Genomic DNA, 22,247 nt, shown 5'->3' on the forward strand with positions numbered 1-22,247 from the left:
TAGTGGAAGTTATCATGGTTTTCAAGAGTGTTTTCATGGTTATAGTGATAGATTAACGAGTATTCTGCATCATCATTAAGAAATACAGTGATTATAATACAAGTAATCATCTCTGTGCCCTTTGAAAAACTGATTTGATGGTGCTTATTAATATGACCCATAGAAACGATGAATGAACCAACTTTCTAGAACGGGTGATAGGAAAATGTATTAGGTATATGTACTAGTAACAGATATTAGTATTAGGTATAAGTATAAGGAACGGGGGCACGTGTTTCAAAGGTACTAAGAGGTTATAGAAACAAAATGAAGACAGTATTACAATATCAGAGACAAGAATTAGAAGGAATAGGATTGAAGTATAATATGCTGACAACAACACACAATTAAAGTAAATATTTAGGAAAGAAAGTTTTTGATGAAGAGGAGAAGGAAGAATAAAGAAAATGATCTCACTTCGGAATATTTAATACACACACACACACACACACACACACACAGAGAGAGAGAGAGAGAGAGAGAGAGAGAGAGAGAGAGAGAGAGAGAGAGAGAGAGAGAGAGAGAGAGAGAGAGAGAGATTCTGAGATGGGGAAAAAAGTAAGACAAAGTATGAGGAAATATTTTATAATTTATTCCCTCGACGCAAAACATCTTTCTCGTAGTTAAGTTTTAGGAAATTATATTGCATTTAGAGAGAGAGAGAGAGAGAGAGAGAGAGAGAGAGAGAGAGAGAGAGAGAGAGAGAGAGAGAGAGAGAGAGAGAGAGAGAGAGAGAGAGAGAGAAAACCGTGAACCTTACCAAGAAAATCCACATGTTACATAGTCATCAGTCTGTCGTGTCAAAGCCATTATGCGGTAACCACTGGAGGAGGAGGAGGAGGAGGAGGAGGAAGAGATGGAGGAGGAGAGAACAGGGAAGGGTGGTAAAGAAGAAGAGGAAGAAGAGAACGAAGAAGAAGAAGAAGAAGAAGAAGAAGAAGAAGAAGAAGAAGAAGAGGAAGAAGAAGAAGGATATAATGATGGTGATGATGATGTAGAACGAGAAATAGGTGATGGAGAAAGGTTCAAGAAAGTAATTACAATACTACTACTACTACTACTATTACTACTACTACTACTACTACTACTACTACTACTAATAATAATAGTAGTAGTAGTAAAAATAATAAAAAGTTTAGAAAAGAGAAGAAAATTGATAGAAGAAGAAAGAAACAAAACGCCAACCTCGATAAAATTCTAAAGATGAAAGTCATAAAGTGAATCACAGAAAAAAATAAAAGTCATAAAAAAACAAAAGACAGGGATCAAGAAAGAAATTAATGAAAATATAACAGAACAAAAAAAAAAAATATAAAAAAAGAAAAAGAAGAAGAAAGAAAAAGAAGAAAGTCTACATTTTCAAGAAGCACTACAAAAAATATGCGACTAGATTTACTTTTTTATTTTTTATTTATCTTTTTACTTTTTCTGCGCAGCCAAGCCACCACTCGGGGCAGGACAAGAGGACACACTTAGAGGCCTCTCATCTATTTATGTGCCACAGAATAAGTTACTTAAGGCCTAGAAACGTTATTTTTTTAAAGGTCATAACCTCCAAGTGTATGTGTGTGTGTGTCCGTTCGTTTCTCTCTCTCTCTCTCTCTCTCTCTCTCTCTCTCTCTCTCTCTCTCTCTCTCTCTCCTTACATATTCTGGTTTTCTCGTTTTCATTTATCGTATTTCTTCCCCTCCTGTTTTTTCCTCTTCCTCTTCCTCTCTCCCTCATCTTATAATTATCATCATTACCATCATCTTATGTATTCGTACCTTCGTCATTATTATGTATTTTTTTTTTTTATCATTTTCGCAGCGCATTAACACTTGGAAGGTTACGTTATTTAATATTTTACCTGTCACATGTGTTCAGAGAGAGAGAGAGAGAGAGAGAGAGAGAGAGAGAGAGAGAGAGAGAGAGAGAGAGAGAAAGAGAGAGAGAATAAAATGAGACAGATTCACCCACAAATCTTCTTTATTGCCTTTCTCATTTTCAGAAAAGTTGCGTATAATTGTGTGATTTCATATTTTTGCGTTCCATTTATATTTGCTATCCTGTCTTGCCTATGGCGATGTTATTTTGGCATGTTTTCGTCTCCATTCAATGCTTGTTAGCGGAGATCTGTCTGATACACGGTGGATATCGGATTAGATTTTTCTGCTTTTAATCATAAATGCATCGCCCTTTAAAATATTCCAGAATTTCACATTTATTTATATTTACTAATCACTTCTATTCATGAAATCCCGGATCCCCTTATTTCTTTCATTCAAACTCCTTCATATCTTTTAATGAATTCCACTTGCTTCTAAAAAAATTAAGACGAACTCATATCCGTAATTAAAACTGGAAACTCCCTTTAGTCATTCCCATTATTATCCCCACAGTCTCATTTCACAGTTCGGATGCAAAATTAATCTCAGTATCCTCAAAGCTTGAAAGAAAACACTGAGGGCTTTGTACACGTTTTAGCTCTATATTTCCTTAAGGTGTTGCTTCCGGACGCTGCCTTAAGATTGACACTCGAAGCTCTTCTCGTTTTCATTCGGTGAGCGTCGAGGGAATGGTGTGTGATTGCCTTTAATAACAGTTAAGTGGTACGGTGTTCCTCTTATTTGTACCATACAGGTACGTGGCGGTGTGTTAGGGAGGAGGTAGATGTAACAACAACAACAACTACTACTACTACTACTATTACTACTACTACTACTACTACTACTACTACTACTACTACTACTACTACCACTCCTAACTTACCTGAGCACCCGAGCACCTGGGTAGCGGTAAAACATAAGCAATTACCACCGTTTATCACCTGGCACCTATTACGACCACCTGCTGTACGCGTAGATCGATCACCTGTATATCTCACCTGCGCCGCTACTTGTAATACATCACCTACGCTACTTCCGCTAATATCCCACTTTTCGCTGTGTAGTAAATGTTGATAGGGGTATTAGAGGTACGTGGTGTTTAGAGGGGTATGGGGTAGATAGGTATTTGGGGAAGGTATGTAAGGGTTGTTTTGGTGTCACGTGCATTGCATGTTTATAGTTTGTGTGTTTTTTTTTTTTTCCGCTTATATTTTTCTCTCATCACAAAGGTTACAGGGAAGATTAGCCAGGTCCTCATTGGTGGTCTTGCTACTGATGGTATGGAATTCTTGTTAAACTGTTCCTAAAGAGAGAGAGATAGTCAGGTTCTCAGGTGTTTTCCTTATCGACGATGTGGGATCCTTGTTAAACTATCATTAAAGGCTACATGAAAGGTTATTCAGGTTCTCATGTCTGTTCTTGCTATTGACGGTGTAGAAGTCTTGTTAAATTATCACTAAAGAGAAGATCTGTTAAATTTTAATGGATATTTTTTTCTATTGACAATATAGAGTCCTTGTTACACTATCACTGAAGGTTACAGAAAAGATAACTGCCGTTCTCATGGCTGTTCTTGCTATTGACAATGTAGAATCCTTGTTAAGCTCATTTAAGAGAAGATGTGTCAGGTTCTCATGGTATTCTTCCTATTGACAGTGCATGATCCTTTTTAATCTATCACCAGAATCATGAAGACACTCCTGAAAACCCAGTAACTACCACTATACCTGTTAAAAATACTAACGATAAGACACCAAACATTTTACAAGACTATCATTACACCCAGTAACCTCTTGAGGGATGAAATAGTAATAACAAAGCTATCTCCATTACTACTCCTCCTCTTCCTCCTCCTCCTCCTCTATCTCCCTTCCTACCTCATCAAGAGGAACTTAACGGAGGAAATTAATGGCGTCTGAGACCTTTGTGTCCACCCCACCATCACTCCATCATCATTTAGTCCACGCGAAATGTTGAGGTGAAATGTGATGATAATACTTTTTTTCTTTTTTCTTTTCTTTTTTTTTTTTTGATCGAGTCAGCTGGTGGTGTTTTCTTCGTCCTTCTGAATACGTGTGTTGGTCCATGATGATGTCTTGCGGCCCTTAGATTCGTGTTTGCATTAGTTGATTGATTTGTGCCCAGTGATAACGCTGCTCGAGGAGGAGGAGGAGAAAAAGACACAGAGGAAGAAGAAAACGAGGAAAGGAAGAGGGAAAGCGTGAAGAAGAGAGGGAAGGCGAGGTAAAAGAGGATGAGGAGGAGAGTGTATGAGAGGAAGAAGGCAAGGAGTTAGAGTGTAGGGAAAAGCAAGAACAGGTGGAGGAGGAAGAGGACAAGGAGATGTGGTGTTAAAGTGATGATGTTAACAACGTAGGGAAGAGGAGACGGGGAGGAAAGGTAGTGGCTGAGAACTTAACAATCATAGAAAACGGCAGCATTACGGCGTAGGATTCAGTGAAGCTTCGAGTTAGTCTCAACCACTCCAAATTTTCCTCTCACTTTTAATCTTCATCATCACTCATGAATAATTACGCTTCATGAACTGTAGTAAACGTGACAGATTTATAAGAGAGTTACCTGTAAAGTGAGTAAATCTGAGGCTCGGTCTAGTGGGAAGATTCGAATTATCACTCATTCATCTTAAATTGCAGTCTCACTTTCATCCTCTAACTTCACTCATGAATACTTACTCTTCACGAGCTGCAGTAAACGTGAGGAATTCCGAAAAAAGCTTGCAAAGTGAGTAAATCTGCTGTTAAGTAAAGTAGGAAGAGGTAACTTGACTTCTGAGCTTCGTGGCTGCTTCGAAACATGACTCGAAGCCTCACTCGATCACAACTACGTTCCTTGCTGCCGCCCCCACTGGCCACTACCACACATGCGAGGGCGGAGCGTGGGTGTGTTACGAACCCGAGGGACGTGATGGTGCAGATATTGAGCTCGAGTGATAGTGTGTGCGTGAGGAAAAGTTGGGAGGAGGCGTGGAGGTGAAGGAGAACGACGATGGGAAAGAAGAGGAGGGAGGAGGTGGATGGGCCTTCTAATGACGTGTGTGGTGGCGTGTCCTCTCCCTCCTTCTCTCTCCTCCTCTTCGCTTTCCTCCTCCTCCATGCCTCCGTCACCACTCTCAAGAAAAAGAGGAAAAAAGTGGAAGGAAAAATCTTCAGCCTTAAGAGTGACCATGGTTAGTGTGCCCAGGTATTTTTATTTCTTTCCCTCCTTCGTTTTCTTAATATAATGGTGAGAGGATGTGGATTTTTCTCTTCTGTGGTTAACATCGCTTCACAAAACAGTAACTTCCTTGCATGAATTTCATTGTCTTGTTTGTATTTTATGTATTGTTGATGTGACGTGCATGGTGTTGTCATTTTGAAGGTTTGTATTAGCTTTACATTACCATAGGGTACTTTAAAGATTTCATTTTGATGCAAGTGTGTGTGTGTGTGTGTGTGTGTGTGTGTGTGTAGTATTGATCATGGACTTAGTAGCTTATGATGAAAGGTTCTTCATTTTAATCAAACCTCACTTACTTGGATGGACTCATAGTTAGCGCTTCGTCTTATGTTTAGGCAGATAATTAAAATAAATGGGTAAATGGATAACTAACCACCTAAATAAATAAAAAAAATGTGTGTGTGTGTGTGTGTGTGTGCGCGTGTGTGTGTCCTACCTGACCTCGCATGACCACAGGGAAGCGATGCCTGGCCAGTATTATCTCCATCACGCAATCGCGACCACTTGCTTCTCCAGCTTTTCTCTTTTTACTGCATTTATTTTTTCGTGCAATTAAGTAATCCAGATTCGGGTACGCGGCTGAAGGGAAAGGAAAGGAAACTCGTGTCCGTTTCATATCTAGTTTTTCATTCTCTTCTGTTGCCGCATCGGAACCATTATTAGAAAACGGGAAACTGCACTGCTACGTCGTTTTCTTCCGTTATACAACCCGTTTTTAGACTCCGAGCGATCGCTATTCCAAACAATTTTCCTCCGATGGCTCAAGTGGGACAAGGGAAAGAAAACACACGAGTCCCACTAAACATAAATTTCCATCGTGTTATTGGACATGAAAACGAGGTGAAGGTTGACAAAATAAGGCTCTCCGCGTTCCGTCCTTAACAGTATGCCAGGCAGGAGTAACTTGCCTATTTTTCCCACCACTGCAGTTCCGCACACTCCGTCACCCTGCGTTCTTTCACAAGGATGTAGAAACGCTCTGTCCTCACCCACCACGACTATTTTTAAAGGCCACAGAGATCATTGACATTATTCTCAAGAGTTTTCTCCAGCTAATAACGTAAAAAATCTTGTTAATCTGTCACGAGAACCGTAAAAACGCTTAAAAACCCTTGTTACTTCAACTAGAGCCTCTTACAAATAGTAGAGGTGCGGGCGGACACAAGTGTTTCGGAATATGCTCCTCTGTCATGGTCGCGGTCTGGCACTCGTCCTGCCTTCCGACATCTGGTGGAAAATATTGCAACGTTCCCTTCCAGCGTTACCCTCCTCCCATATCCATCTTCCACAGCGTCTTGGGAGCGAAGGTTGCTGCGGCCGTAGTGAGGAATGAGCCTCAATTATTCGCATGTTCGACCCCGTACTGGAGGGAGGGATGGGGTAGGAGAGAAGAGGAATAGGAGAGGGGAAGGGATGGGGGAACGAGGAAGGGTGGGAGGGTAAGAAGGTTGAGAATGGCCGGAAGAAGGAACTTAAGCTGGGAAGGGAGGAAGATAGGGAGGAAAAGAGAGAAGAGGGTGCTGTGAGGAAAGAAAAGGAAGGAGATACAAAAGGGGGGATGACAGGGAGGAAATAAGAGGAGAGGTGAAGGAAGAGGGTGAGAAGGGAGTGTTAGGAGAGAAAGTAAAGGAGATGGAGACTGAAGGAAGGGAGATAGACCGGAAAAGCGAGGAAGGATATATAGAAAAAAATATTAAGTACTAGACGAAAAGGAAAAAAAAAGCAAAATAACAAGAGGGAGAAAGGAGAAAAAGGAGCAGAGGAAAGAGGATGAAAAACTGCTAGCCATAGAGTAAAGGAGAGGAGGGAGAAAGTAAGCAAAGAGGCAGCAAAGGAAGGATAAAGGAGGAAGGAGAGACGGATAAGAGGGAAATCGGCTGAGAAGAGAGGCATTTACCTACACGTCGGGGAGGAGGGGAGTGTAGGACAGGATGGGTGGATGGAGTGGAAGACGGAGGAAAGGAGAGGAGGAGGAAGCGAAGGATGTTAAAAGTTAATCCAGCGTGGGTGTATAAACTCACCTTATCTCCATCCAAAACGTATTTCCAGGGGCATTATATCAGCCTGATATGACGGACCTGCGTTGAGCCCAGCACCGCTACTCATTTCCCTCGTCGCAAGGATAATAGAGGGAGAGAGGGAGGGGATGGAGAGGGAAGGTGAGGGGGAAAGGGAAAATAGTCCTGTAGAAATCCTTGCTTCGTCTTATCTTATCTTTTCGTATAATACGTGTGATAATTTCCGTCCCCACGTATCCTTTTGTTGTTGTTGTTGTTGGTCATTATTTTCTTTTCCTCTTTTTCTTATCAACACCATTTCTTCTTCCACCTGCAGAGAGAGAGAGAGAGAGAGAGAGAGAGAGAGAGAGAGAGAGAGAGAGAGAGAGAGAGAGAGAGAGAGAGAGAGAGAGAGATTCCTGTCTTGTAACACGTTTAGCAGATGCCCTTTATACTTCTTGCCTCCTCGCCCTCTCTTCCCTAACCTGATTGGCTTATACCTTAGACTTGAGTCAGCTGGTAGCCATTAGGCTCATACTCGTTCAGTGCGTGATTGATGTACTTAAGTATGTTTAGAATAAGTAGTAGGTTAAGTACTGTTCTGTTCACTTCATGATATTTACTTAATTCTTTGACTGTTAATGACAATGACATGTGTTTATCAATCCTCCACTATTTATTTATAATTATCTTTGTTTTATTTTTAATTTATTTGATTTTTGCAACAAATTAAACTATACGTACTAAAACGCTTGGCCGACTTGATCAGTTTTCTTTTATTTATTTGTTTATTTATTTCTCTTTACTCTGTGGTGCCTTTCAAAATCATAATGTAAACTAGTGCCAGACGATTTTTATGAGGCCAGCGAAGGATCTAAGGTAGTTTAAGCGTTAAGTTAATTACAACCTCCACTGCATTAATTTTACTGGAGAAGCCCGTGAGTTCTTCTAACACTTTGCTCACTTTGCTATAGCCACCAACTTTACCGTGAAACATGAGGTACCAAACTTAATATTACTCCCAGGACCTTGCCTCTACATCACCACAGCCTGGCTCACTTCAAAAACAAACTTCCAAACATTCACATTCACCACACCTGAGAAATGCCGTGACCTTAATGCAGCCGAGACCAGAGAGAATATCAAAACATACTTTCCAAAAACTTACTTGGCTTGACTTACAGCATCTGGCTAACTTTTCATGCTGCTCCTGACTAAACTAAAGCACGGTTCCTGACTGTTTTAATATCTACTGGTAATAATGTTTGACTAATAAGATACATTGTTTGAATAGTCTTACAACGCATGGCTAGACAAACGTATTTAGGCCACAACGGCTGAATAGACCAATTAAGTTCAGTCCACAACCGCTGACTAACGTAGCCTAGTCACAACGCTTGAATAACCTGTAGTTCTGTAGCTTAATGAACACAGCTTGACTAATCTAACGCAGCCTAGTCACCAACACCTAAATGGACTAACAAAGCGTAATAAACAATGCTTGATCAATCGAACGTAGCCTAGTCACAACGCCGGACCAACTTAACTTTACCACTGCAATCCTAACACTACTTAATTTAAACGTAGCCTGAAACAAAACGCCTAACATACGAGGGGTGACTGAAGTGTTGAGCCTAAAGAAAATGGACGGCTTGGCGTGTCAACTGATATTCCTTATAATTTTTTAAAATTTTATCTTCGTTAACCATGTCCATGCTTCTTACAATTTTTTTGTTTTATTTGTGTTGATTTTCAAATTCAATAGTGTTGAAAATGGTGAAATTTGAGTAATGGACTGTGATGAAATATCTTCATCTCACAATATAGTCTAAAATACAACGTTCCTTAGCCAAGCGTAGCCTAATACACAAAACTTAAGTAACATAACTTAGCCTAACACACTTAACCCACAACTTCCAGCCAGCCTTGTAGCATCTCACCAATATTCAGCACCGCCTGTAGTTAACCCCGTCTGTCTGTCCCCTGTGCTGTTACGTAAGCCACACCTGAGGCTGCCAGTCCTTCCTTTCTTCATTGTAGCAGTGAGTGATGTCGTGACGGTCTGATTCCCTTGTGAATGACAGGGAAATAGGAAAAGGCGACGCAGATGTCTCAGGGAGGGACGGGATCCATTTCTCGCTATTGAGATAGGCTTTCTCGCTCCAGCTGCTCATAATGCCCCTTTCTTGTACCTAAAGAGCACGTAGGAATACAAGAAATGGATGCTGGTGATGTGTTTTGATGTATTGCTTTGTTTGCTCGTCTACTGAACGTGAGGGAGAATGGGGAGGTGGAAGGTAAAAGTGAATGTTGCTTTATATTATATTGACCTTTTTTTGTGTGTGTATCATTCAGCTTTAGGGATTATTATGTGAAGACGCTTTATTCAGTTATTACTCTATCGTAAAATCTATCAAGAAATTTATTTATTATTTTCAATATAAGAATTCATCTAAAAAAAAAAAAACTTCTTTCTGCTTTCTTCTTTTCCTTGCTCTTCCTCTCATTGTTATCCTTCCTTGTCCTCTATATCGTCCTCCTCATCTTCATTCTCTTTCTCTTTTTTTTTTTATCCTCCTCGTCCTCTTTAGCCTCGTCCACCTCCTCCTCTCCTCCTCTCAGTAGCCATAACCACTTAATTTATCACCTAAAATGAGTCCGAACTAAATCCTAAATGTGGTTACAACTCTACATGCTCTCCATTATGTAGCCGTCCGTAATGCCTCCCGTGTAAACTTTCCCCTTCACAGCATTACCTGCAGAGCTACGAGGCCTGAGTGTTTCCCTGTTTAGTCGTTTTGAGTTTATTAAATTACACTAGTTGGCTTTTCCCTTCAATCCTGAGTCTTACAAATACTAATGAGTGATAGATTGTTGGCTGGTCAGGTAACGTAAGGTAGAGAGATAACTGCTAAGTATAATGAAAATGAGGTGTTTGTTTTTTATTCTTTTCTGGTTTCTGTGATTTTATTTATTTATTTATTTATTTTTCTGGGGCACCTTCCTAAGCGTTTTTTTTTTTTTTTTTTCATGCATTTTGTGTTCTTGCCCTGCCTGCTGACATGTAAAGAGAGAGAGAGAGAGAGAGAGAGAGAGAGAGAGAGAGAGAGAGAGAGAGAGAGAGAGAGAGAGAGAGAGAGAGAGAGAGAGAGAGAGAGAGAGAGAGAGAGAGGAGCGTCCATTAATCATGACGTAACATAACGTAATCTAGTCAAACCTAACCCGACCTGAAATAACTTAACCTAACATAGCCGATAAAACGCTAAGGTGAAAATAGATACGTAAATTTAGTACAGTTTTGTGCCACGTGTAGGCCTGAGGGTTTCTTGCAGCTTCTTTTATTTGTTAAATGTGTAAAGTTACTCAACAATTTACTATAATATAACAATGTAAACTAACGTAACCTAATTTAACTTAACCTAATCTTACTTTACTTTACACAAGACGATAAACCGGGGAACTTAGCGTGGCAGGTTAAATAACTTTCGACAATGTCTGTACCTGAGGCCATTAACTATCTTAATTCGATCACTTCTCCTATAGTCCTTAGATCACCTTTCAGCAAATTCACCTGTGCACTAATCTACTGGAACACACACCCTTATTTGACATGAGGTGAATGAGACTTAACATCCAACTTAACGACCTCATCGTATACAGTTATTAGTTTATACATATCAGGAGTAAGTGAAAGAAAGGCTCAGACAGAAACGCATGGAAAGACTTATTAAAAAAACAGAGTGAGAATAGGGCTTTAAGTTAAGAAGAAAGTGTATTATTAGTTTACCTCAAGTTTAAATGCATGTTAATTTACTATAGCGATTCGAATCTTAATTCCACGTGGGGTGAATGTGGCCTTTGTGTAATAGTTTACAGTGACCTTTAAATAAGTTTACCTGTATCCAACGTAACAATCATCTCTCATATACAGTTACTAGTTTACCTATTGCTTAGTATACCTGTATCTTAGGGACCCGTATGTTAATTTCAGTTGGGCTGAATATGACTATGTAATCAATTTACAATCATCAGTTTACCTGGAAATAAGTTTACCTGTATGGCTTTATATAATTAGTTTACAATTATTAATTTACCGCTATGTGAGCTTGCCTGTATCTTATTTCATTTTTGGGAGGCGGTGTTTAAATCCACGAGAGTTGAATGTGGTTTTATTTGATCAGTTTACAATGATCAGTTCACTTCTAAATCAGCTTAACCGTATCTTAATTCACACTCTAGAGACACGTGTCTTAATTTCACGCGGGCCGAATGTGGCTTTATCTCCTCTAACTCTACGGAGGGAGGAATTGCGTCTTACTTTCTTATTTGCACGAATAATTAACTCCCACAGCAGCTTAACTTGCCATTGTCTATTCCACGGGTAGCTGGTTTAGGTCTCTCTCTCTCTCTCTCTCTCTCTCTCTCTCTCTCTCTCTCTCTCTCCGGGTTAAGCATCTGTGGTGAGTCCGGAGGTGATGTGTCTTGTCTTAGCCCAAAGCGGCAGACCATGTTAATTTAGGCTAGAGAGAGAGAGAGAGAGAGAGAGAGAGAGAGAGAGAGAGAGAGAGAGAGAGAGAGAGAGAGAGAGAGAGAGAGAGAGAGAGAGAGAGAGAGAGAGAGAGAGAGAGAGAGAGAGAGAGAGAGAATATACCGTTTCTATATTTATGTTTAATCGAAGGGTGTGAAAATTTATTGGATTTAGTTCAGAGAGAGAGAGAGAGAGAGAGAGAGAGAGAGAGAGAGAGAGAGAGAGAGAGAGACGAGAGAGAGAGAGAGAGAGAGAGAGAGAATTGGGGAAGCACGAACAGGTAAAAAAAAAAAGTCCTGAAAGAGAAACAAAAACAAAGTTGTAAAAAAATAAAGGAAAAATCTCGTCACTTTCACCAAACAATAATAAAAAATAAAAAAATAAAAAAAATGCATAGAATCCTTCGAAGAGTCCTACATCCTATATTGCAACATTTTCCTTTTCTCCCCCTCCTGAAAGCACGCGCCCTTGTCCATTCCTCCGCGCCTGTCATCAATAGTAGTAGTAGTAGTAGTAGTAGTAGTAGTAAAATAGCAATAGTAATAAAAACAGTAATAATAACGGCAGTGGTGGTGGTGATGATGATGGTGGTGATGGTGGTGGTAGAGGTGTTGACGAAGGAAGGATGGAAGAGAGGAGGAGAGGTTTAGGAGAAAGAACAGGTGTATTAATAGAAGAAAAAAAATGAGGAACGTAGAAGATGAAGTAGTAAGGAAGAATGATAGAAAGAAATGCATGAGAAACAACAATAGGATGAGGAAGAAGAGAAGGAACAGAAGGAAAAATGACAAGAGGAGAAATAAAAATAACAGTAAAAACAGGAGAAAATAAACTAGGAAGAGAAACGCTATTGGGAAGTAAACGAACAAACCATATCGTAGTAGTAGTAAAAAAAAAAAAAATAAAAATAAAACGCATTCATAAAAGGAAATAAAAAACACGGAGGTATATTATAATCACACGCACAAAAAAAACAAACAAAAAAAACAAACAAAAAAACAAACAAAAACAAAACACTTGATAATAATAGATGTCAAGAATCCTGCTGGTAACGAGAGAATATAGACTGACTCTCAGGAACACATACAGCAAGCCTTCACTCCCGGGCCTTGAGCTTAATACGTGGGACGATGTGCAGTGTAGGCAAGGATCTTTTTACCCTTGTCCCTTGTTCCATAACTGTTCACTCCTCTCCCTCTCTCCCTTCCAGTGGCGGGAAGCAGGGAAGATTGCTCGGGAGGCTGGTAATGACTGTGGAGTGGCGGAGAGAGAGAGAGAGAGAGAGAGAGAGAGAGAGAGAGAGAGAGAGAGAGAGAGAGAGAGAGAGAGAGAGAGAATGATCACAGATACGTGGTAAGAGGGTCTGGAGGGGAGCAAGTCCAAAAATGGTTGCAGTAGATTAGTGTTGATATGAAAATGAGAATTTGCACCGATAAATGAAGATGAGAGAGAGAGAGAGAGAGAGAGAGAGAGAGAGAGAGAGAGAGAGAGAGAGAGAGAGAGAGAGAGAGAGAGAGAGAGAGAGAAATGCATCAGAGAGAACTTAAGTGAAGAGAAAGGAGGAGCGAAAGGAAGGAAAGAATAAATAAAGAAAAATACACACACACACAAAAAAAGTAGGGGATGCAGACGATGGAAATTGAAACGGTGAAGATGAATGAGAGAGAAACAAAGACGCTGAATATTTAAAGAAAACGTATGAACGAATAAAGGGAGAAGGGAGGCGTGGATAAAAGTAAGAGAAAGGGAAACAGAGGGAAAGGATGAAATCAGGCTTGCTATAGATTCATGTTTGGAGAGAGAGAGAGAGAGAGAGAGAGAGAGAGAGAGAGAGAGAGAGAGAGAGAGAGAGAGAGAGAGAGAGAGAGAGAGAGAGAGAGAGAGAGAGAGAGAGAGAGAGAGAGAGAGAGAGAGAGAGAGAGAGAGAGTATAATGACTGAAATAAATGCTGTGATTCATTAGGTTTTCAATAGTTTCGAAGCAGCATAGTGATCTTTTTGAAGCTCTGACCCTGAAATTGGCTTCGTTAATTAAAAGAATACATAAACTGAATCACGAGAGCTACAGTGTTTATCATAAAAAAAAGTTGTACATAATGAACTGTATTAATGCATGGGATGGATTTCCCTTTAGAAGTTGAAATGTCATGATGAAAATGAAAGTTGTAAAAAAAAAAAAAAAAGAATAAATAAAAAAAATAAATGAATAAATAAAATAAAGTAAATAAAAATAGAAAAAATATAATAAAAATAAACAATAAAATAGATAAAAAAATATCTTTCTCTCTCTCTCTCTCTCTCTCTCTCTCTCTCTCTCTCTCTCTCTCTCTCTCTCTCTCTCTCTCTCTCTCTCTCTCTCTCTCAGGTCATGCAGGTCAAGCACATACACTTGCACTGAGAGAGATACACTTGCACTGAGAGAGAGAGAGAGAGAGAGAGAGAGAGAGAGAGAGAGAGAGAGAGAGAGAGAGAGAGAGAGAGAGAGATTCAACTCCCTCACTCATTTTCCTGTCAATAGTGGCTTTTGAAACACTAAACTTTCCCCTGACCACCACCTTGTGCCGGAGAAGCCACAGCAGTCAAGGGGTCGTGTGGAAGATGGTGATTGTGTGCACTGATGAGGAAGTCAAGCTAAGCGACAGGTGACCGTGACAGGTGGAGTTTCTGGTGTCATTAAGGCGAAGGGGAGTGAGTTGGGTAAGTAAGGGTGTCACTCGGTAGCATAACAGGTGGAGGTAAGTAGGATTCCGGTGAAGCGAGTGTGGGATATGCTTCATTAGGTGAGTAGGATATTAGGAGGTACAAGGGGTAGGTTATTGGATCAGTGGTAGGATCAGTAATTGACCTTGGAAGCAGGATTCAGGCCGTCAAGTAGAAGTATATTGTATCCTTCACCAGGTAAAAGATTTAGGATATCAGGAGGTGCAATAGGATCACTACTAGGATCAGTTAGTAAAGGCAGTAGGGTTCAAGTCATCAGGTGAAGGGAGTGCAGGGTATTCTTCATTAGTTAAAGGGTTTAGGATATCAGGAGGTGCAAGGGCTAGGTAATAGGATCAATACTAGGATCAGTCAGTGAACTTAGGGAAATAAATAGGATTCCAGCCATCAGGTGAAGGAAGTGTAGGATATCCTCCATTAGGTAAAAAAAAAAAAATAGGATATCAGTAAGTGCGAGGGTGGGTAATAGGATCAATACCAGTATCAATCAGTGAAGGATGTAGGATTTCGACAGTATGGTAAGTGAAGGACCCATCACATTCTTCATCAGGCAAATAATTTAGGATATCAAGAGGTGCAAGGAGTAAAAGAGTAGGATCTGTTGTAGGATGAATCAGTGGACTTGAAGAAAGTAAGACTAGACTAGTAGGAAAGAAGTGTAGAATTTGTGTGGTTGTTAGCTAGTTGTGTGAACGAGTGAATGAGCGAGACTTGTGTGAGGCATGAATACGTGTATGAGTGAACGAGCTAGGCTTCAGTCATAAGTGTTAAGTGGAAGTGCGCGGCCTGGCGCCGAGAGATCACCTACCTCCAGCCTTCTGTTCACACCTTCTGTGAATAAACACCTGCACTGTTACCTGCGTTTCCTGTGCCCCTGCTGGTCAAGAGTCGAACATGGCGCAGTGAGTAGGATCAGGACAAGGCTGCAGTGGGTACGGCGCAGAATGGAGAAGCAGTTGGAGGCGCTGGCTGCCCTGCTAGCGCGACAGTCGGAGCAGAGTCAGGCTCGCGAGGAGCGTTTAACCCAGCTGCTGGAGAGAGTGGGGACACAAGCTCCCAGTCGCACCACGGCGAGCAATGAAGGGCGAAACCACAGCCCGCAGCACGTCTACCCAGGGCGCGAGGTTCCCGACGTCCGCCACCATCATTCCTCACTTAACGGCGTCAGCATCTTTACGTGAGTTCGACACGTGGCGCCATAAGTTTGAAGGATACGTAACCCTCGCCAGGATAGACTGTCTCTCCCTGGCTGAGCAGAGGGCGGCACTCGCTGCTGTCCTAGACGACGAGTGGACCCGTACACTTCGCTACGGGATAAGCTTACCGAGAGACGCGGAGTTAAGAACCATCCTCGATGCAATGTGTGAGTACCTGCGAAGCCAGCGCAACATCATCATGGATAGAAGAGACTTCTACTCCCGCGTGCAAGAAACCGCAAGAAGGTTTTGACGACTTTTTATGTGCTGTAAAGGAAATCGCCAATTTCTGTGACTTTTGCGACCAGTGCATAAACCATCAGCTGCGTGACAGAATTGTCGTTGGGACACGAGACGAAGTGGCTCTGAAACGCATGCTGGAAAACAAGAAACTCACCCTTGAAAACGCCATAGATATTTGCAGAGCATCAGAGAGCGCTAACCAGTGTAGTGCAGTACTAAGGGGCGGCTCTCACTCTTCGAGCCATGGTGTGAACGCTGTCTCGAACTACAGGAAGGGCAGTTTCGGGGGCTCAAGCCCCACGGGCTGTTATCGTTGTGGCAAAGATTGTCGCAGTGACAAAAGGGGATGCCAGGCAATAGATAAAGTGTGTCGTAACTGCGGGAAAAGAGGGCATTTTGCGAGTGTATGTCAGCAGACAGTGAGGAAACGACGAGGAGCTTCGAGGAGTTCCTCAACTGTCTCTCCTCATCGCGGGTGCAGGCCCGAGGCGGGGAGCCAGTGCCAGTGTATACCAGCTCTTATCAGGCGTATACACAAAGACGGTGACGGCACGACCTGCGCCCCAGGAGCTCATATACCGCCACACATCCCGCTGGAAGAGACAAGATTACGTGGACTCCTGACTCTGGGGCCGAAACGACCGTTATTGGCCTCGACACGGCAACACTCCTTGGAATCCCGCCCCTCCAGCTTGGCGCCCGCTGATGGTGATGGACTTTATGCTGCCGGTAATCACCCCCTCACCTGTGTAGGAACTTTCTCGTCGCACTTGCAACTGGGCGACAGGGAAGCTGAGACTGTTGTGAGCGTGGTGAAGGAGGTGAAGGGGGGCGCTGCTTAGCTGGTACGATTCCATCGCTCTCGGAATCCTCCCCGAAGATTTTCCGGCTCAAATCCGACCGCTACGCAGGGAAGAACAGCGCACCGGCAACAGCTCCATCAAGTACCCGACCGCCTCGCAGCCACCTCTATCTACGCCCACAGAAGTGATCAGCTGGCCTCATTCCTACGACCCAACGCCACAGCAGCGTGCGGGGCACGCTGCTGCTGTGATCAAGGCCTTTCCCAGCGTCTTCGAAGCAAAGGAAGGTTTACGTGCAATGGCTGGTGGATCCATGGCCATCGAGTTGACAGACGACGCTCGACCCTTCGCCGTAACAGCATCTCGTACAATCCCTTACAATTGGCGTGAAGAAATTAAGAGCCAGTTGGAAGAGCTGCTTAACAAGGGAATCATCGAGAGTGTGGACTACCCTACGGCATGGTGCCACCCCATCGTGCCTGTCCCAAAAAGACATCTGGTGTAAGGCTGTGTGTTGACCTGACACGACTCAACCGTTACGTGAAGAGGCCCGTGTATCCAGTGCGCTCACCTCATGACGCCATCGCCTCGATCGGGACCGGAGCAGTTTGGTTCACCACTCTTGATGCCAAGATGGGGTATTTTCAAGTCCCCATTAGAGAAGAAGACCAGGATTTAACCTGCTTCATAACACCTTGGGGTCGGTACAAGTTTCGGCGAGCGGTTATGGGTCTCGTCTCGTCTGGAGACGAGTATAACCGTCGAGGAGACCAAGCTCTCGGCGACATACCTAACACCATCAAGATCGTGGACGACATCCTGGCCTATGACTCCACCTACAGTGCGCACTTAGCCCATGTCATTCAGATTGTGCGGCGGTGTGACCAGCACGGCATCACTCTCAACCCACAGAAGTTTACATTCGCGGAAAGAGTGGTAGATTACTGTGGTTACTCTGTTTCTGGACAAGGCTACACGACAGACTCAAAGAAAGTTAAGGCAATCTCTGACTTCCCACGACCACAGCACATCACCGACTTACGATCATTCATGGGTCTTACAAACCAGCTTGGAAGCTTTTCTCCTGCTGTGGCTGCAGCTGCACAACCCCTCAGAGATCTCTTACGCCCGAAGAACAGTTGGTGCTGGTCTCCTAACCATGAAGAGGCGTTTGAGAAGGTGAAACAGTGTCTCGTCAGCCCACCTGTCTTGGCATACTTCGACCCATCATTACCAACGATGCTACAGACTGACGCCTCAAGGATGCACGGATTTGGATTCGTTCTCCTGCAGAAGCACAGTGACCAGTGGAAGATGGTGCAATGCGGGTCAAGATTTGTTACAGACACAGAGAGCCGCTATGCAGTAATAGAGTTGGAAATGGCTGCAATCGTCTGGGCAGTCAGGAAATGTGGCACCTACCTGAAAGGACTCCCTCACTTCGATCTAGTGCTCGACCACCGCCCGCTGATACCTCTCCTCAATAGCAAGTTGTTGGGAGAAATAGAGAACCTGCGGCTGCAGCGCATGAGGGAGAAGCTTGCTCAGTATTCTTTCACAGCAAGCTGGCAAAAGGGATCGACACACTGTGTGCCCGACGCCCTCTCACGTGCTCCAGTACAGGACCCAGTGGAGGAAGAGGATGCTGCTACTTCTGGTGACCTCGACCCTCTCCACTCAGCGGTCATCTCAGCGTTATCTGCCACCAATGAGGACGGCGTCCGCTTAGCACCACTCCAGGATCAGACTGTGGAAATGGTACGTGCCGCAGCAGCAAGAGACGGGGAGTACTGCTTGCTCAAGAACGTCATCATCGAGGGCTTCCCTGATCATTGCCACGACCTCGATCACCGCTTGCGTACGTACTGGCCGGTGCGCAGTCTGCTGGCCGTAGACGACGACCTGGTGGTTTACGGGCCGAGGCTTCTTATTCCTCACAGCCTCCGCCGAGAAACACTAGAGCGACTCCATGACAGTCATCAGGGGATGGAGCGCACCAAGCGACGGGCCCGACAAACGGTTGTACTGGCCTGGTATGGACAGAGACGTTGAGAACGTCGTTTCTGGATGCTCACTATGCCGTCCACTCCTACCAAGCCAAGCCAACGAACCTCTCTGGCAGGACACGGACACACCCAGCAGGGTGTTTGAGTCAGTTTCTGCAGACTACTTCCACGCAGCAGGCCGTACATACCTCGTGTATGTAGATCGCTTGTCTGGGTGGCCTCACGTGTCTGCATGCTCACGTCCAGCATCGGCTGATCAGCTCGTTCGTGTCCTTCGGGGTGTGTTCGCCGACACGGGCGTGCCTGTTCTCCTGAGGACTGACGGTGGACCGCAGTTCACTTCTTCATCGGTACGGCGCTTCCTGGCTCGATGGGGGGTGGAGCATCGTATATCTTCACCTCATTATCCACGCTCCAATGGTCACGCCGAGGCAGCGGTCAAGTCCGTGAAGAAGCTGATCCTCACGACCACACAGCAGGGACACCTGGACGAGGATGCGTTCGCTCGCGGGTTGCTGGAACTGCGCAACACTCCGAGGGCGGAAGGGCGATCACCAGCACAAGTCCTCTTCGGTCATCCTATGAGGTCCTGTGTCCCGGCTCATCATCGCTCATACGCTCAGCAGTGGCAGCGCGCTGCTGATGAGTGCGACGCCAAGGCAGAGCGACTGAGGAAGAAAGCGAAACTTCGCCACGACGCGTCCGCCCGTACTCTTCCTCTCCTGCACCTCGGTGGCCACGTCGACGTTCAAGATCACACGACAGGCCTCTGGGATCGCCTGGGTGTCATCGTGGCTGTTGGGCGAAGGAGAGACTACCTCATCAAGATGGGCAGCGGTCGCGTGATGTGGCGTAATAGAAGACACCTACGCCCACACAGACCTCTTGCTCCCCTTCCTGTCGAGCAGCACACCGCTCATGGCGGTGTGCAGCGCTTCAGCATCAGGGTCACGAGGAACACCACCATCCCGGCAGCCCGGAGCATCAGGGTAACGGGGGTACACCGTGGCCGAGAGCAACCAGAGCGTCGAAGCAGCCGACAGCGTAGGGAGCCGAGACGACTGCAGGTGCGGTGGCACCGTAGCACCTACGATTAGTCGTACGTGTTCATTGTACGCTGTGTTTGTTTTGTGTATATGTACCGTGTTTTCTGTACTTCAATCATTGTAACTTTGTTTCATGTGTTACGGTAGCCATAACAAAGATAAGGAATCTTCCTTATGTCTCGGGGGAGGTGTGTGGTTGTTAGCTAGTTGTGTGAACGAGTGAATGAGCGAGACTTGTGTGAGGCATGAATACGTGTATGAGTGAACGAGCTAGGCTTCAGTCATAAGTGTTAAGTGGAAGTGCGCGGCCTGGCGCCGAGAGATCACCTACCTCCAGCCTTCTGTTCACACCTTCTGTGAATAAACACCTGCACTGTTACCTGCGTTTCCTGTGCCCCTGCTGGTCAAGAGTCGAACAGAATTCAAAATATCCTCTGTTAGGTAAAGGGGTAAAGGATCTTTCATGTTAGGAGGTGGAGGAAGTACTAGTAGGATATCAGCCGAAGAACACGTGAGAGGCAGTAGGATTCGATCATTAGGTGAAGAGAGTGTAAGATCCTAGCCGACAGGATGCCAGAGGGCGGGGAGAAGAAGGATGTCGGTCAATGAACTTGCGAAGGGGAAAGGACGTAGGATTCCAAAAAATATGTGGAGGAAGTACAGGGCGTAGGATATCTCTCGTCAAATCGCATAGGATATCTCTCATAAGGCACATAGGATATATCTCGTAAATTGCATAGGATACCTCTTATAACTCCCATATGATATCTAGCAAGTCTCATAGGATATCTCTCTTAAGCCGCATAGGACATCCCTCATAAGTCGCATAGGATACCTCTCTCAAGCAACCTAGGGCGTCAGGAGGTGGATGAAGCAGCTGCCAATCGATCAATAGGATATCATTGGGTCAGGAGGGTGCAGGTGGGTGTCAGCCAGGTGGAAGGGGTCGTGGATCGCCAATAGCGCAGGGCATCACAGCAGGAGCCAACAAGGGCTGACATAGTTAGTATTGATCAGCAGGAGTGGTGTGTGGGGGCAGGAGCAGCAGGAGGAGGGAGGGAGGGAGGGGCGCAGGAGGACCACGAGTAGGAGGAGGAGGAGGAGGAGGAGGGTCTCTGCCTGGGGTCACGGGATGGTTGGAGGAGTGGAGGGAGGAGGGGAGATAGAGTCCTGCGGGATGGAGGGAGGGAGGGAATGGAGGGCGAGAGGGAGGGACAAAAGAGGAGGAGGAGGAGGAGGAGGAGGAGGAGGAGGAGGAGGAGTTGGAGGTAGGAATCCTGTGTGGCTGGCGTGGTGGCCTCTCTGCAATGAATTTCAGAAATGCTTCCCTTTTAAGCAGATGTTGGAGAGGCCTCTTGATTTTATTCATTTATATCCATTCATCACCACCGCCGCCGCCACCGCCACCACCACCACCTAGCAGTGTCCCTCATCACGCCCTTTGTCGCAAGATTTATGCATCTCGCTGCTTATTATTTTTCCCTTCCACCGCGTCAAGAGGGATGGACGCAGGGAGCAAAAAGAAAGACAGAGCAAGAAGGGAAGAAAGCAATGAAGGAAGCAAGGAAGGGAAGGGAAGGAGGGAAGGGAGGAAGGGGAGATATAAATTCATTATTGTGGTATTACTCGATTATCATTGCCTTAATTCCCTTCACCTACGAATGAAGGAAAAAAATTACCCATAGAGGCTGAAGGGGAAACTTGAGTACTCATCAGAACGACTGGCAATTATTTTTTTCCCCCTCTTTTATTTCTTTCCTACCGACGGACTGAGAGGGGAAATAAGCAGCAGCAAGAATTCTGATGTGATTTTTCTCTTCCACTTTTTATATTTTTCCCTCACGGCTTAGGGGAAGAGTGAAGTGCTAACACCAAGAGATCATTTACTCTCCTAACTTTTTCCCTCTCTTTATTTCCCCTCATGGCAAGGCGAGTGGGAGAGCGAGGCACTGAAATAACTCGCATTTTTCTATTTCTCAATTTTTCGTTTTTTCCTTTTTTTTTCCATTTTATTTTAGTGCAACAAGTGAGAGAGAGAGAGAGAGAGAGAGAGAGAGAGAGAGAGAGAGAGAGAGAGAGAGAGAGAGAGAGAGGGGGGGAAAAGGTGAGCGATTTAAGTGCAAAAATGGTAAATAATTTCTATCCCCTCCCTTTTTTTTCCCTTTTCTTCAAGAGCTCGAGGGGAGATTCAAGTACTGAGAGAGGTGACAGTTTCTCTCTCTCTCTCTCTCTCTCTCTCTCTCTCTCTCTCTCTCTCTCTCTCTCTCTCTCTCCACTTTTTGTCCCTGGCCGAGAGAGAATTCAAGTTTTCAGACAGGTGACAATTTACTCTTTCCTCTTTTTCCCACCAGGCCGAGGGGAGATGGCGGTGACCTCTTATGACCGAGGGCGCGTTGGGTCAGCCCGGGTTGCAGCGGTGGGCGGCTCACACCCTCACGCCACAGGATGGTGGGCGGCATATCACTGGGTGAGTTATGTGGGCGTCTGTGTTTATCTGTTTGTTATATGTATGTATGTTTGTGTGTTTGTTTATGGAGTAGGTGCGCTTAGGTTAGGTTAGATAT

General features: G+C 44.3%; 1 protein-coding gene across 2 annotated transcripts in view; it reads left to right on the forward strand.

Moving 5' to 3' along the window:
- The first annotated feature begins 3,913 nt into the window (after nt 1-3,913).
- LOC135107952 (uncharacterized) overlaps nt 3,914-22,247 on the forward strand; it is a 54,017-nt gene continuing 35,683 nt past the window's right edge. The window contains exons 1-2 of one of the 2 annotated variants that reach the window (XM_064018410.1): nt 3,914-5,094; nt 22,035-22,150. In XM_064018410.1, coding sequence (XP_063874480.1) covers nt 4,914-5,094; nt 22,035-22,150 — 297 coding nt within the window. In that variant the 5' untranslated portion in view covers nt 3,914-4,913. The remainder of the gene's footprint in view (nt 5,095-22,034; nt 22,151-22,247) is intronic. The other variant, XM_064018411.1, reaches the window with a different exon arrangement.

This window comes from Scylla paramamosain, chromosome 16, assembly GCF_035594125.1.
Source record: "Scylla paramamosain isolate STU-SP2022 chromosome 16, ASM3559412v1, whole genome shotgun sequence".
In the NCBI taxonomy this organism is placed as follows: Eukaryota; Metazoa; Arthropoda; class Malacostraca; order Decapoda; family Portunidae; genus Scylla; species Scylla paramamosain.